Source organism: Mastomys coucha, unplaced genomic scaffold, assembly GCF_008632895.1.
Source record: "Mastomys coucha isolate ucsf_1 unplaced genomic scaffold, UCSF_Mcou_1 pScaffold5, whole genome shotgun sequence".
Taxonomy (NCBI): domain Eukaryota; kingdom Metazoa; phylum Chordata; class Mammalia; order Rodentia; family Muridae; genus Mastomys; species Mastomys coucha.
Window position 1 is genome coordinate 93,761,584 of NW_022196911.1, and position 13,971 is coordinate 93,775,554.

General features: G+C 52.2%; 1 protein-coding gene across 1 annotated transcript in view; it reads left to right on the forward strand.

Moving 5' to 3' along the window:
- Nucleotides 1–13,971, forward strand: part of Lasp1 (LIM and SH3 protein 1) — a 42,886-nt gene that overhangs the window by 4,720 nt on the left and 24,195 nt on the right. Inside the window, exons 3-4 of the mRNA XM_031351254.1 lie at nt 3,171–3,265; nt 12,513–12,597. Coding sequence (XP_031207114.1) covers nt 3,171–3,265; nt 12,513–12,597 — 180 coding nt within the window. The remainder of the gene's footprint in view (nt 1–3,170; nt 3,266–12,512; nt 12,598–13,971) is intronic.

Consider the following 13,971-nt stretch of genomic DNA (forward strand, 5'->3'; position numbering starts at 1 on the left):
TATATATATATATATATATATGTATATATATACATACATGCATGCATATATATGTATATTTATACTGCCTTTTCCAAAAGTGGAATCTTTAATTCCAGCATTTGGGAGGCAGAGGCAGGAGGATCTCTGAGTTTGGGGCCAATAGCCTACCTAGGCTAACTACATAAGTGTATTTCTAGGCCAGCCAGAGCTACATAATGAAACCGTTGAGTGTGTGCTGGTGTGGAGCTGTGTCCCACCCTTCCTCATCCTGTCTGGAGGAATGTGTCTGCAATCCTGAGGCCTGGAGTTCTGGGAGCTTAGGGTTACTAGAAAGGAATTGTGGAAGTGTGTGCGCTACTTGGTGTTTCTAAGCTGGAGGCCCTGAGTTAGATTGATAACCTGGGTCTGGGTGGTGCTGGTGTTGACCTTAAAGAAGGGACAAACCCTGACTCTAGGCTACAGGAAGGGAGGTGTCCCATACTCCAGCCCTGAGTCACTGCCACCCTAGGGAGCAGATGACAGGCTGTAGAGACAGTGACCTGAATGAAGTTCCTCTCCCTAGAGTCATGGAGTCATGGGGTCTGGCTCAAGTGAGTTGGATAGTCAAGGGGCTTTTATCCCCACTGGCTTGTTTGTCTTTCTGCAGCATCCGGTTTCTGAAGTGCACTTTAGGCAGGTGAAGGAAGGGCGGTTGTCCTCTGGTACCTGCGGCCTGACCTGTGACTAAGGAATTTGAGCTGCATGCCTCCAGGTGTGGTTTGCTTCCTCAGTCACAAGTCCTAGGACTGTGTTCCTGTCCTGGACCTTGTAAGCAGGTCCACTCTTGACGTGAGCCGAGGGTCCTAGGGCCGGGGGGGGGACAGACCCTCTTGGCCTAATACTATTTTCTTCCCTTAGCAGCGCCCTTCCCTGATACCTGACAGAGACAGGATGAAGTTTCTCTTATCCAAGAGCTGGTTCATAGACACTATTGAATGAATGACCACTTCCTGTCCCTCTGAAGGAGTGGCCTTCTGGTTCTCTTACAGTTCCCCCAGGGAGATAATGGTTGTGGCCCCTCTCTACAGATAGAGGAGACCTCCCTTGCTCAGGACCCAGCAGGTCCACAACCCATTCCGGTTTCCATTATGCGGCCCTTGACAATGATCATCCTCCCCTGTCCCAGGCTGACTGATGTATCACATCGAGAACACTGGATCCCTAAGGATCCCTCGGAGTAAACTGCTAACAGGAGCAAACTCTTGGGGTCAGCCTCAAGCGTGGTGTGTTGAAGTGCTGGTCGACTACCCTCTTTCTCCACGTGGCTTGGCTGGAGGGTGACGGCTGGGTCATCGGCTGGAGAGATCCCTTTCCTGATCCAGAGTCAATCAGGAGGCACGGCCTTGGAGGTCCCTAGCCTGAGGATAGTGTATTCCTGCGAATGTGTGCGTGAAAGTGGGTCATGGTCTGGATTCTGCAGAATGTTTTTCCTGGCAGGCCTCTGCGGGGGTGGGGGAGGCAGGGGCCCAGGCAGGGGCAGGCAGGCAGAGGCAGCAGACTGGCTGGTGACAGAGTTAGGGCAACCTGCCAATGCCTCCCAGTCAGGGGACTCTATGGGGAAAGGACCACCCTGTTTTCTTCTGGGGGTTTATATGTTGGGAGTTATGTGCCATCCCCAAACAGTAAGGATTCCGGAAGTTACTGAGGGTGGGGGTGGGGGCAATGGCTAGGGGATGGGTCCAGGTGGGGGCGGGGTCAAGCTCAGCTAACCCTTCCAGACTTAAGCTGGATTTCTTCCCATAGAGCGGTTTCCTCCTTTGCCTTGTTAACATTCCCTGTTAGATTTTTTTTTTCCTTCTTTTGGGTCTCCTTGATAGGAAAAATGTCCCATTAGAGGGCGATTGCCCCCAGAAATAGCCCTGGTGTCTGGTTTGGAGTCCCAGTATTTGAACTTCCTTTCTTCTGGCCCCTCCTCCAAGTGTGTCTGAAGATCTCTGAGTTTGGGAAACATGTTTTAAAAATCACCCCTTTTGGGGGAGTTCCCTTGACAGTTGGCTGGGGATCAATCCTACTGCTTGCTCAATCAAGCACTTTCTGAGGTCTCCCCTGGGCCCCTTTCTGGCCTTTGGGGGACAGGAGTGTCTCCATTAACTGCTGAGAAGCAGGCAGTTTACAAGTAGCCAGAGACACCCAGGCCGCCTAGATTTTTGGAATGGAATTAGCTCACATGGTTTCTCCATCCCTCCATCAACCTCCTAGATTAGTCTTGATGGCTCAGTTTTAGACCCCTGAGTTTACCAGGAGTCACCCCTCATTCCCATATAGACATGTTGGAGCTCAAGCTGGGCTCTGTGACCGCCTCCAGCATCCAGCACCTGCCTGGAGGTGCTGGGTAATTTGCCAGGGGCAGAGGATTTCTCATGAATCTTTAACAGTCCAGGAGGATAGGCAGTATTCTCTACAGGAAGTAGAATGAGACTCCCAGACTCTGCGGGAAGACTAAGGCCAAGGTCATCTAGCTTTCTGGGTGGGGTTGTTACATGGACACACCTGTAGTCTAGCTGCTGGGCTTTGAAACCGAGCTTTCCTACCTTCACAGGTGTCTTCCCACCCGTATCCAGCCGTGGGTGGGAGAGATGGGACTAGACTGGATATGGGTGTGGCTGGGGCACACACCAGTTCTTCTAATCCCAGGTCACTTGGGAAATGGGAGGCGACTAAGCTAGAGGGTCATGTAGGGGAGCTGAGAGAGTCATAGGCATTTAGACGGGGTGTTAGATGTACCCTGGTCTGGGCCTGTGTATCAGGGGCGAGGCTCTCTTCTGCAGGCTTACTGGCAGAAGGACCAGCTCTCTCCATGTGCTGCTTAGCAACAGAGTGCCGCTTTGCATAAGCAATGAGGCCCATCCAGTTCTGGGCTGGAGTGGTCTGGGGAGGTGGAGCTGACCTTTCTGGGGGCTGCTACCTTCTTCTTAAGTGGGTTCTTCCCTTTGCTCTCAGATCAGACCCCTCTCCTGACAGCCTTTCTGGTGGGGCATGGAGAGGGGAGGGTCGTGTCATTGGCTGTCAGAGCTTGTGACCTGAAATGGCCCTGTTCACCAGGTGTTTTTACAGCCTTGGCAGGGGACCTGGGTAGAGAACTTGGATCCCCATTCCTAGGGAAGCCTCGTTGTCTAATCCTTGCTTTCTGTCTGTCTGTCTCCACTCAGTTCTGGCATAAAGCATGCTTTCACTGCGAGACCTGCAAGATGACCCTGAACATGAAGAACTACAAGGGCTATGAGAAGAAGCCTTACTGCAATGCGTGAGTCTCTCGGGGCTGCAGCTGTGATGGGGGAACCGGGCTTCCCTTCCTAGTTCTTTCCCCCTCTGATAGCCCAAGGTGACACTGCACACCCTGCTTGATAGGTTGTGACTGCATTGTCCCATGATAGCAGAGGGCTTTCACTGTCCTCATTTTAAAGAGGAGAGAACAGACTCAGAAGGGGGAGGGGCTTTCTCAGGATCACACGGCAAGGCCAACATGAGGCTGGTTCGTGGACAGCCTCTGGATGGTGAAGCCAGTCGGCTGTGTTTACTGTACAGTTGTGCAAAGGGGATGAAGACCATTCTGTGCCAGCTGCAAGGCACCGGGCTTAGGGGTACGACTCTCCCATTGGCCTCCTCTCATTTGGTGACTCTTTTCCATTGTCCCTTCTGGAAGGTTCTAGACACCCCTTGTTTCATTCTCTTCTCTTTCCTTTCTTTCTTATCTTTTCTTCTTTTCTTAACCTTTCTTCCTTTCTTTCTTTCTTTCTTTCTTTCTTTTTTAATTGAGAATACAAAACAGATTTATTCAATTATTTTATTTTAGGTGCATGGATGTTTGTATGTATGTGTGTGTATGAGTACTGCTTGTGTGCCTGATATTCACGGAGACCAGAAGAGGGCGTCAGATCCCTTGTCATTGGAGTTATAGGTGGTTGTGAGCCTAGATGTGGGTGCTGCTAACTGAACCCAGGTCCTCTGCAAAAGCAGCCAGTACTGACCACTCTGCCAGCTCCTTTTCCTGCCTGGAAAGGAGACTGCAAACACTGTTTGACCATGATCCTGAGAGTTGCTAGCTTAGGTTCTGTTCTGGCCAGCTGGAGGCAGGGCTTGGGGAGAGAGGCCATTGTCACCTACCCTAGAGGGACACCATCCAGGAGACAATGAGTCTCCTGCAGTTTCAGAGAGAGCAGAGCTGAAGCTCCATTTCCAAGGGGGCTCAGTAGTGGCAAGTATAACTTCAGTGAAGTTCAGAGCAGGTACAGGGCCGACCTCTGGCCACTTCCAAGGTCAGGTAGGAAGGGGACAAGGTCCACAATCAAGAAAGGTTGTAATCTGACTTAAGTCTTGGGGTTTTTGCTGTTGTTTGTCTGTCTGTCTCATACCACCAGGCTAGGTTAGACTCATTACGTAGCCAAGGATAGATAACTTCTCATTCTCCTGCCTTCACCTCCAGGTTTCCGGGTTCATGGACTAGCTTTCCCAGGATCAGCTGGTCTCCCAGTTTAGTTCTACTTCGCCAAAGTTTACCAGGAAGGGAAGCTGGAGACTCGTTTCTTTGAGGACTGCCTATCATGATAGGCCCCATCTCCTTGGGGGTTTGGACATTTACCAGACACTTGCTGCCTGCCATACCAACATCTCTCAGGAGCTGGGAAACTGATTTCTGATAACATCCCAAGCCCAAGAGGCAGCATGACTATTGTTCCTTCTGAAGGACCTGTCTCAGGCAGTTTGGAGTAGAGAAAGGACCACAGCTTTTTTTTTTTTTTTTGGTCCCTTAGTTCTGATTTCCATGGCTCTTCAGCCTCCCCTACCCCAACCTCCAGCCAGTTCAGCCCCAAGGGAAATGGGACATTCTTTGAATTCTTAAAGGCTCACACAAACCCTGATTCTCTGCCACTTCCTCCCCCCCATAACCCCCCTTTGGAGAGTGGGGTGAGGTTCAGAAAAAAACCCCCAGGGCATTTAACCCTTTGGGTGCTGGACCGCTTTAGGCTACTCTGCCAACCTCCTTTGGGCATCTTCAGGCTGGGCCTCCACTTCCTGACAGAAGTCTGCCTGAGTGTCTGTCTTTGCTCTCTTCTCCACAGTCGGCTCATCATTCTGTGAGCATCGGAAGTTGGAGAGAATGTTTTCTGTCAGAATTCTCTTAGCTCTGGTGCTAGAGTTCTAGCTTGGTCATCTTGGGGAGGCCCGAAGCAAACAGAGGAGGGGGGAACCTGCAGCAGTTGAGGGGGTCCGGGTGAAGCAGGAGATGAGGTCTTCCCTGCTTAGAGAGCCATCAGCTCTCTCCCCTTCCTGACATTCAGCTAGGGGGATGGGCTACCATCTCCCTTTGCCTCTCACCATTTTTACAGACCCTAATTTCAGGCCTATCCAGGTGACCTTTGACCTTTGACCCAGTGGGTGTTTGTTGGGAATCCTGAGCTCATTGGAATGTGTGTGTGTGTTGGTTGGGTGGAGGTTGCATGCGTGCGTGCGTGCCTGCGTGCGTGTGTGCTTGAGTGTGCATGTGTGCATGCACGTGTGTCTCGGCCGTGCTTCATTCCAGCTGCAGCAGCCTCTGGGCCACAGCTGATGTTCTCTGGCGGGTCCTTGGTGCTATCTGCTGAGCTCCTCATCCAAAGCCAAACGCAGATATGGGGCCTCTGCACCTGCCTTAGACCAGACTCTCTGCTATGTGCCAGGGCCTATGCGAACTTCATTCCCTCCTGTTTCCAGCTGTCTCCAGCTCTAGTTTTCAGTGGCAGTAGGGTTCCTGAATCTTGGGGCCTCTGGGCCATAGCTCCCCCTGCACCCCAGACTCCTTCCAACCCCAGCTGGGCTTGTGGGCCACCGGCCAGGCCTCCTCCTGCAGAGCACTGCTCCCCTCCCCTGGGCTAAGGGGACATGCAGAGAGCCAGGTGACGTCTCCTGGCATTTTGCCAGGGTTCTAAGGCCACCCACAGAGTGTGACTCTGGTGTGCAGGGAACTTCTGTGTGCTGCCTGTCTCTGCCCAGTGTCTGAGCCTGAGGGCAGCTCGACTCTTGTGTCGAGGAAGAACAAACGAGAGCTGGCTGTTCTCTCAGTCTTTCCAGAATTCTAGAAGGTGAACAGTGAAAGGCTTCTGTCTCTCTCCTTGCACCCGATGTGTGTGAGGAGGAGTCGGGCATGAACACAGGCTAGGGCTTACAGCCAGCCCACCTGGTGCTGTGAACCGCAGGCATGCAATCACAGACTCCTGGAGTGGCCTCATACTTACCTGGAGGACTACTGGGCTCCTACTGTGTTTTCTTGCAAATTCCCTATGGTCAGCTCTCTGGTGTAAGGAAGGGAGGGGCCACACACCTGCACAGTAGCCACCCAAGGATGTCCCCCCTACACCCATCCACCCCCTCACCTCTTCTTTCGTGGCAACTTTCAGGTGGGTGGGGTGGGTCTGATCTGTTGGCTTAGAGAAATATTTATACCCTGGGTTATTTGTTGTGTAAATCGGATCATCAGAGCCCTGGCTCGGGCAAACCTGTTTCACTGGGACCATGCAAACAGTCACAGAGTGTGGTTCTCAGGGCTGGGATGAAGATGGGGACAAGCTGCCTTGGGGACCTGCAGACAAGAGTCCCACTATGGGCTAGAGGAACTATCTAGGGAAGGAAGAGGGGCCTCAGTAGGACCTTTCTCCTCAGACTGACAAAAGACATCTGAGTTCCTGATTCAGTTTTCCTGAGCTGTGGGGTAAGGGGTTGAGTTGGGGAGGGGTAAAGATGTTCTTTCTGCAGGGGACTGGGAACTCACCCATTTCGAGAGCCTTAACCGGGAGTAGGGTCTGGTCAGTGTGTCAGTATATTCTAGCATACTGATCCCAATTGCAATGATTGGTTTTGGTTGGTGAAACAGTGTCAGGTAGCCAGGGCTGATCTTTATAAGCTCATTATGTAGCCAAGGATGATGTTGAACTTACATAGTTTTTTTATTGTGTATGTGTGAAGTGGGAGAGAGGAAGAGGTCAGTGTGTGAGTCCAGGTAGTGACAAGCCAAGGCGTGCATGCATCGCAGGGGAAGTCGGGAGTTGCTTCTTCCTCTCTCCACTCTAGTTCTGAAGTTCTCACTGATGAGTCACCTCGCTCCCTTGCCTGACTTTGAACATCTCCCTCCCCCCCCCAGGGTTTCTCTGTGTATCCCTGGCTGTCCTGAAACTCACTCTGTAGACCAGGCTGGCCTCGAACTCAGAAATCCACCTGTCTCTGCCCTCCCCCGACCCCCACCCCAAGTGCTGGGACTAAAGGCGAGCACCACCACTGCCCGGCGATTTTGAACTTCTGATCCTCCTGCCCCCACCGAAATGCTGAGATGGGGAGTGTGTGCCACCACGCCTGATTAACTGGGGCTGGAGGTTGCTAGCTTTGTGCCTGCTAGCTAGGACAAACATTCCGCCGGCTGAGCTACCTCTAGGCACAGATAGGCCTTGGTATGCAGGTAGGTCTGGTTGGTCTTCCTACATTCCTGGGCATTCGGAGCATTTATGGCATCTCAGGCTTGTCTACCTCCCCCAAGCGCTCTGCTTCTAACTGGAGAAATTGACAGCCGTGAGGGCGTTGTCTGTTACATTCGGGGAGAAGGGGAGGCAAGCAAAAACAGGCAGCCCGAGTGCCCAAGCCAGCCATCAAACACCCCCGTCTCATTCACCCCATAGCTCCACACGTAGACATGTCGAGACCTCAAGGAGTTTTGGAGATCACTTCTCCCACGCCTGCGCCTTATTTATTGATAAGAAAATTGAGACCCAATATTTCCACGCCTTATTTAGCTTGGCAGGATCTTTGAAAATATCGCCAACCGGGAGAAAATGTGGACATTTGTTTAAAGTTGTTAGCAAATGAAAAAAAAGAAAGAAAGAAAGAAAGAAAGAAAGAAAGAAAGAAAGAAAGAGAAAGAAAAGCCTGTGGGTTTTCATTTTGTCTGCTAAGCCTAAGGGCTGGTAAGTTCTTCCTCTGGTCTACACTTAATCTTTTGGACTGCTCTTTTTTGCCCATCTGGTCAGACAATGCCTCCTTGTTTTTTCCTATCCCTGTCACATCAGGCCAGAAGGCCTGGAGCTGGGCTTGTAAGAATCAAGGCTAACAGAGCCCGCCCTCTCTCGCCTGCCTGTGGGCAGTGTTCCTAGCAGGGGCTTTGGGGAATCCATGGCTCTAACCAGAGGCAGGATGTTAGTTAGGGCTTTTTCTCTCCCTTCCTTTTGGCAAACCCAACAGTTTCTTATTTTTGCTGATGTATTTTTATTCCGCTTTGAACACAAAGCTGTGGCCTTTTTTTTTTTTTTAAGAGGTCCCAGCCTGGAAAGGGTAATGTTCCCTGCAAAAAAATGAGCAGCTGAGTATTCGGGATCTGTGAGCCTGTCCTTGTTCCGCCCCAGGATACAGCTCCTGTGTACACTGTCCCACACACTCCAGTCAAGCGCTTCACAAAAGTCTTCCTGCCTTCAAACAGTGTAGCTCAGGCCCTCAGGGTTAGCTTATCTCCAGGGATGGAGGCTGCTTCTCTTGATCCCTTAGGCCATTGTCCTCACCAGGGTCTCAAAGGTCAGGCTGGGCTTCAAGGATGAAGGACTTTGTTTGGCAGTCGCCCTGCCAATTATACCTTCCTTGCAGCTGGAGCTGGGCCAGAGCCCATCTGCCCCAACAGGTCCGCGTGCTCTCATCTGACCAGGCAGCTGTGGGGCAGGGTAAAAGGGCACTGAATCAAGTCTGTCCTTGAGTACAAGCCTCAGGTTCCCTGTATGCAAAATTGGCACCCTGATAATGCTGACTTTTCCAGCCTAGAGCCCGTGGGGTGTTTGGGGAGAGGTTGTACACCTGACAGCCAGTAGAGGAGCTGAGCAGTCAGTCAGCCTGTGGGGTTTCCCCAGCCACTGCCCAGCTCCCCGCCTCCCTTCTGGCTACCACAGGCTCTTTCTGCTTTCACCTTGATGCCAGGTAGCTTCCTTTTCCCTCTCTCCCCACCCAGCTTTCTGTCCTATTGACCTATCTATGTCTCCACCCCCCCACCCCCCATCCCAGAGCTATCATTGGCAAAGACAGGTCTATGGTGAGTCCTCTAGCCAAGGCATCATACTCTCTGGGAATGATTAATAAGAGGCTAGCCCAGGAAGGGACAAAGAGCAGCTGTTCTCTGTGGACTCGGGCTCTGTCTCAGCCCCTCGTTTTGTTTCTGTGGGGGCCTAAAGAGCTGGCTGGGTGGAGGGTAGGTGAGTGGACTTGGTGGTCTAGACTGTTTCCAAAACCACACTGGTGTGTTTGCATTGCGCTCCCCCCACCCCCCTAAATCCGAAGGTGAAGGCATGGATAACTTCCACCTGGGGTCTACGAGGGCAGAGAGGAAAGTCGAATTCTGAGCATCAATTTCTTCAGGTTCACCTGGAGTCCTCTTTAAAGACCGCCCTGTTGGGGGAGGGGGAGCAGTGTTGATGCTCTGGTATCCTGCCTTTTAGAAACAAATCTAAGCACATCTGTCTACAAGAAACCAGCCCCGGGGTCCCTTGGGCATCTCCTTGGTGGAAGGATACTCTTGTAGTCTGTCTTCCCCTGCCCCCATACCCCATAGACCTCTCTCTCCCTCCTTCCTCTCTCCCTTTCTCTGCTCTCCTGCCTGGAGCTGAGGATGAGGTTGCCATGGGAACCTGAAGCACAGCAGCTAGCAGGAGAAGGGAAAGGCAGGGTTGTCTCACCCGGGGTTGGGGGCTGTGTGTGTGTGTATGTGTGTGTGTTGGGGGGGGACTGGGCTGACCCATCAGGAGTAATGGAGTCCTTGTGGTGCTCTTCCTCTGCCTAGGGTTGGGCATAGCGGTTCGATGGAGTGTCTTAACCTACTAGAACTGATACAGGGTTAAATTCCTTCCCCATTTCTAGCACTCCTAGAGTCCACGTCTAGGCTGCCCCCTCCCTCCATTAATATTCCTGTTCCAAGGGGTCGAGAAGATAATGGTGGCTACAAAGAAGTGAAATACCCCGATTCCGTCTGAAGCATCTGGTGCCTGGGAGCTTCTGATGGGGTGCAGGGTGTGACAGGGGCTGTGGGAGTGGAGGAGGTGTGAGTGTGGAGGCACCACAGTGACCAGCTCGGTCCAGTGTGGAGGACACATCTTTGTAGTAATCACTCCCAAGGCAGAAGCTGTGTGGGAAGGAGCTGAGGACCTGGGGAGAGGGCGTGGCAGGCTGATGCACGTGTCTGGCTGTCCTTGGGCCAATGGAGATGGCTTTCTGCCTTAAATCTATATGCAGCCAAAAGAGAACACTCTCCCCCGGGTTTGTGGATGGCTTCTGTGGAGGGGTGCTTTTTGAGTTCCTGTCTTCAGCTCTTCAGGCTGCCTTCACCCTGTCCGACATAATGACTTGACCTTGCACATGTGGATCCTGTGCTTGGATCCTGTATCCCTCCCTTCTGCTGGGTGCATCTCTGTGGACAGATGCCCAGTTCACCCTGGTTTGTGTTCCACTTCCCTTCAGAGTGGGTCCAGTTTGTATGGAGGGTCCTTTCTGAAGCCCTATCTCCGAGGGTCTCAGGACCAGTCAGCTCTTCTAGAGATCTCTCTGTTCATCTCTTGTCTCTAGGAAGAGAGTCCACCTTAATCCTCCCTGCCCTGGATGGAAGCAGGAATTTTGGATGGGTTCCCGAGCTGTGTGTGGCTTGGCTGTGCAGGGCACCGGGCCAGACCTGGGGGTGGGACCTTGCCTTTGCTTGTCTACATCCATGTCCATTTCTGCTGCCAGTTGCAGGCACCCGTGTTTGCTTTTCTCCTCCCGCTCCCTCATTCTGCTGAGGGAGCTGTTTATGTGACTGACTGGGATGGCCAGAACTCACATTGGCATCACCTAGGCCTAAGGCAGTGACATCAGCATGGAGGTGAAGCTGGTCACCTAGAAAGAGCCCAGCACGTGTCCCTTCTAGCCACGCCTTCTTTGGTTGAGTCTGCTCTACCCTAGGTGGCCCAGAGGGATATAATACACTCACAGGGTGGTGCAGGTGGCTAGAGAACATGCCAAGTTTGTCTGAAGTACACAAGCAGGTGGTAGCTCAGGACTTCCTGTGGGCATGTTGGCCAGCCAGGGTGGGTCATGCTTGGAAAAAGGACTGTCAGGGCCGTCTTTTTCTTACCTGGTGTTTGTGAGTCAGGGGTCTGTACTGGTTACAGCTGTGATAGGTACAGTCAGTGTCTGCTTAGAGAAGCCACCCACCAGGTCCCTGAGGTAGATGAAGGTCCTGTGGGCCCCAGCTATTCCATATCCTAGCACTAAACTCCGACCTGCCTGTCCTCTGGCTGGTTTACCTGAGGATCTCAGGGGAACACAAAGGATGAAGGGCTCTCTGGTCCTAGATCAACTTCAGCGCCTGGTGTGATGTTTGTTAACTCAAGTGTTTGTTGAGCTTCAGTTGCCTTTCTGGAAGCGTGGGTAATTAAGTGGACAAACGGTCAAAAGTCTCTCTGCTCATGGAGAATTGGGAAGAGAGCATCCATGTGATTAGAACAGGAACTCAGAGACGGCTGAGTGATGGCTAAGCATAGTTTACCTCTCTGTGCAGTAAGGATGACATCCTTCAAGTCCCTGCCGGCTAGATTCTGGGCCATTTCTAGGCCAGCTTTTTCTAGGGGTCAGACTTCTGATCTGTTCCTGTATGTTGATCAGATCATTTGACCTCTCTAGCGTGTCTGTTCTCCTGTCTGTCAAAGGAGGACAGTAACAACACGGAGGTAAGGGGACTGCAAGCTTGATAACTAAGTCACAGAAGTAAGCCCTTAGCCCAGGGCAACCCTAGCTGCTCTTCTTACCTGGCACTCAAGTGTGACTGGCCACAAGCAGATCTTCCCACCTACCTGTGAGTTGGACCATGATGGACAGACATGGTATTCCCCCTGTCTCTCTTGTTTTTCTTGGTTTCAGGGTTTCTCTGGTTTCTTAGCTTGTCCTAGAACTCACTCTGTAGACCAGGCTAGTCTCAAACTTACTGATCCACCTGCCTCTGCCTCCTGAGGGCTGGGATTAAAAGGTGCCACCACCATCCTGCACGTGTATTATTCTCTTATCACAATGACAAGGAGCCTCCTGGGTATTTTTGTCCATTTTTCCTTCAGTCTTGAGTCCTTCATGCTCCTTTGTGTGCTTGATCTGTACTGCTAGAAGTCTCAGCTCTGACCCTGTACCCGGCTCCTGCATGCCTGACTAGGCTTGCTCTGCTGGGTGGCCTGTCCCTGCGATCCTCTATGGGGGAACCCCAAGGCATGGATTCTCTGAAACAAGGAATCTGAAATCCTCAGAAGCCTCCCTGTGGGCCAGGACAGTTCTGTCTGCCAGGCAGCTACTCAGATCTGCTGTGTCTGGCCCTCTCAGCTGGCCTAGGCTGTGCCTGAGAAGTGCCCCACCCCCACACCCCCACCCCCAATTCCCTTCAGCATTGGCAATCCGGCAGGGGCTGCTCAGGGATAAGAGAAGCTGAGAATTCCTAGTCTTTGCTCTGAGTGACGCCTGATCCACTCTCTGTCCCACAGACACTACCCCAAGCAGTCCTTCACCATGGTGGCTGACACTCCGGAAAACCTCCGCCTCAAGCAACAGAGCGAGCTGCAGAGTCAGGTGAGAGCCCGGTGCTCTGGGGCTGGTGGAAGGGGAGGAGGGGGTTGTGTAACCGGATTGGGCCAGGGCACTTGTGGTCTCGGCCTGCAGTGCTGAAATCCCAGGCTGGCCTGTCTCCCTGCCCCCACCTGGGCTCAGTTACTTCACACACTTCCTGACTTCTGCAGAGGTGGGGGTGGGGGGTGTAAGTACCACCTTCCCACGTAAAGTTGATTGGGGACGCGCGGGCATCTGTTTGACTCTGCTGGGCTCCTAGAGCCTGTGGCTTTGTCCCTTGCCTGCCATCCCATTCACACCTGACACAGAAAGGCTTGGAGCCAACCAAAAAAACATACTGGTCTGTGTTACGCGGTCTGTCCTCTGTAACCTTTTGGGTCTCTTGGAGGGAGAGCGGTGTGAGGGGCCCATCCTCCCATCTCCTTAGCTTGGCTTTCCTGAGTGGTATAGTCCAACAATAGAGAAGGAGACATCATCTGCCCTGGCTCAGGGAGGAAGGACTCTGGAGTCCTGAGAGCCTGCCTGGAACCAGCCGGGTCTGCCTCAGGGAGGATTAAAGGATTAAATGAGAGAAATGAGTGGGGGAATTTACTGAGTTGGCAAGATGCCCAGGTAGGTGCCACCTGGGCCACAAGGGCTCACTGGCCACAGATCCTTGCAGGACTGCTTCAGGCCGGTTTTTTGTTTGTTTGTTTGTTCTGGTTGTTCTGGTTGTTCTGTTGTGATAATATCACATCACCCTTTTAAGAAATTGCCTTGGCAGTGGTGGTGCAGGCCTTTAATCATAGCACTTGGGAGGCAGAGGCAGGCAGATTTCTGAGTTCGAGGCCAGCCTGGTCTACAGAGTGAGTTCCAAGATAGCCAGGGCTACACAGAGAAACCCTGTCTCAAAAAACAAAAAACAAAACAAAACAAAAAAACAAAAAAAAAAGAAAAAACAAGAAATTGCCTTGGGGGCTTTGGGGCCGGAAAGACGGCAGCTCAGAACTCACGTCATTACAACCTTTGTAACTCCAGCTCTGGGGGATCTGAAGCCTCTGGCCTCCCAGCGTCTGTGCTTGCTCACATGCGCTCGCGTGCGTTCACGTGCACATAACCTCATGGAAGCATGCACCTGCATATAATTAAACATAGGAAATCTTAGGAGGAAAAAAAAAGCGAATAGCATTGAATCCCTCCTCTATCTTCATCTCCCAAGTGCCAAGATTGCAGGTCACAGCACATCTGCCTCATGGCTTCCTATCTCTACTTGAGGGGAACAGTTTTCCTCTCCTTCAGAAGCTCAATAGCACCGGTGGTGGTGGTGATGGTGGCACACGCCTTTGATCCCAGCACTTGGGAGGTAGAGGCAGGCTGATTTCTGAGTTCGAGGCCAGC